Genomic DNA, 1,320 nt, shown 5'->3' with positions numbered 1-1,320 from the left:
ATGCATTCCCTAGCCCCTTACCCTAACCTTAATCATCACAACTAAATGCCTAACCTTAACCTTTACCCTCACCTAACTCTAACCCTAATCCTAAAACCAAGTCCTAACCCTCAAACAGCCCTTTCAAGTTGTGGGGTCCAGCATGTTGGCCCCACAAAGCTATCGAGACCCCACAAGTATACTGAACTCACAGTTTTTAGACCTCACGAATATAGTTAAACAAGACCACACACACACACACACACACACACACACACACACACACACACACACACACACACACACACAGAGAGTGTAATATTACGCACCGGTCAGCTTGATGTGTCCCTCCTCATCGAGCAGGATGCTGAAATGACAAAATTGATTTTTAATGTATTTCTAAAGAAAAAATCTACAAACCAAACAGTTCTAAAGGAAACGGTGTGGTGTGTGTGTGTGTGTGTGTGTGTGTGTGTGTGTGTGTGTGTGTGTGTGTGCGTGCATGCGTGTGCGCCTACTTCTCTGGCTTGAGGTCTCTGTAAATGATGCCCAGGCCGTGGAGGTGGTCGAGGGCCAGGGCGAGCTCCGCCAGATAAAACTTCACATCCTCCTCCGTGAACATCACCTGACAACACACACGTTAAGTATTTACCACATACTGTACATGTTCTTGTTCTTTTAACATGTTAAACACAAAAACACGGTGGAAAAAACTTCACAACAACGAGCTCCGTCAACTTTGTGGAAACTTGAATTTGCAGAAAGTTGATGGATTGCAGCTTGAAGAAAAGAGGTCAGGGGGTTCAAATCCGACCTGTGACGATCTCCTGCATGTCTTCCCCCCTCTCTCTCCTCTTTCTCACCTAACTGTCCTGTCAACAATTAAAGGCGGAAAAGCCCCAAAAATGACCTTTAAAAAAAAAACAAAAAAAGCAATCCCTGTTGAAGAGGAGTTACCTCCTTAGAGAGACGGGTGAAGAGGTCTCCTCCTCGGAGGAAGTCCAGGATCAGGTAGAGCTTCCCCTCCGTCTGAAACGCTGCGGGAGGAAAAAGAGTTGAGATGAGATCTGGGAAGTTTCCCGCTTGCTGAACATTTCCATTTGGGAGTTCCGCTGCCTGCTAAAAGATGGAGAATGACTTCTGATTGGCCGGTACTGCGCCGATGACTCATCACGGGTTGTCCGCTATTGGTCGACTCACCGTAGTGCAGTTTGACGATGAAGGGATGGTTGACCTCCACCAGGATGTCTCTCTCCATCTTCGTCCTGACCCGGTCTCGCACTGGAGACAGAGAGAGAGAGAGAGAGACAGAGAGAGAGAGAGAGAGAGAGAGAGAGAGAG

The 1,320-nt window shown here is 47.3% G+C and overlaps 1 protein-coding gene and 1 long non-coding RNA gene across 4 annotated transcripts in view; one reads left to right on the top strand and one right to left on the bottom strand.

The window, feature by feature from the left end:
* Nucleotides 1–1,320, bottom strand: part of rps6ka3b (ribosomal protein S6 kinase, polypeptide 3b) — a 77,434-nt gene that overhangs the window by 21,881 nt on the left and 54,233 nt on the right. For all 3 annotated transcript variants that reach the window (XM_032504524.1, XM_032504522.1, XM_032504523.1), the window contains 4 exons: nt 1,180–1,260; nt 937–1,016; nt 498–604; nt 309–346 (listed from right to left, as the gene is read on the bottom strand). In XM_032504524.1, coding sequence (XP_032360415.1) covers nt 309–346; nt 498–604; nt 937–1,016; nt 1,180–1,260 — 306 coding nt within the window. The remainder of the gene's footprint in view (nt 1–308; nt 347–497; nt 605–936; nt 1,017–1,179; nt 1,261–1,320) is intronic.
* Nucleotides 1–1,320, top strand: part of LOC116672641 (uncharacterized) — a 17,562-nt gene that overhangs the window by 7,594 nt on the left and 8,648 nt on the right. The gene's annotated exons all lie outside the window — the stretch shown is intronic.

The sequence above is a fragment of the Etheostoma spectabile genome, chromosome 22 (assembly GCF_008692095.1).
Source record: "Etheostoma spectabile isolate EspeVRDwgs_2016 chromosome 22, UIUC_Espe_1.0, whole genome shotgun sequence".
In the NCBI taxonomy this organism is placed as follows: Eukaryota; Metazoa; Chordata; class Actinopteri; order Perciformes; family Percidae; genus Etheostoma; species Etheostoma spectabile.
The sequence above is the reverse complement of the archived record's forward strand: the minus strand, read 5'-3'. Positions and strand labels throughout refer to the sequence as shown.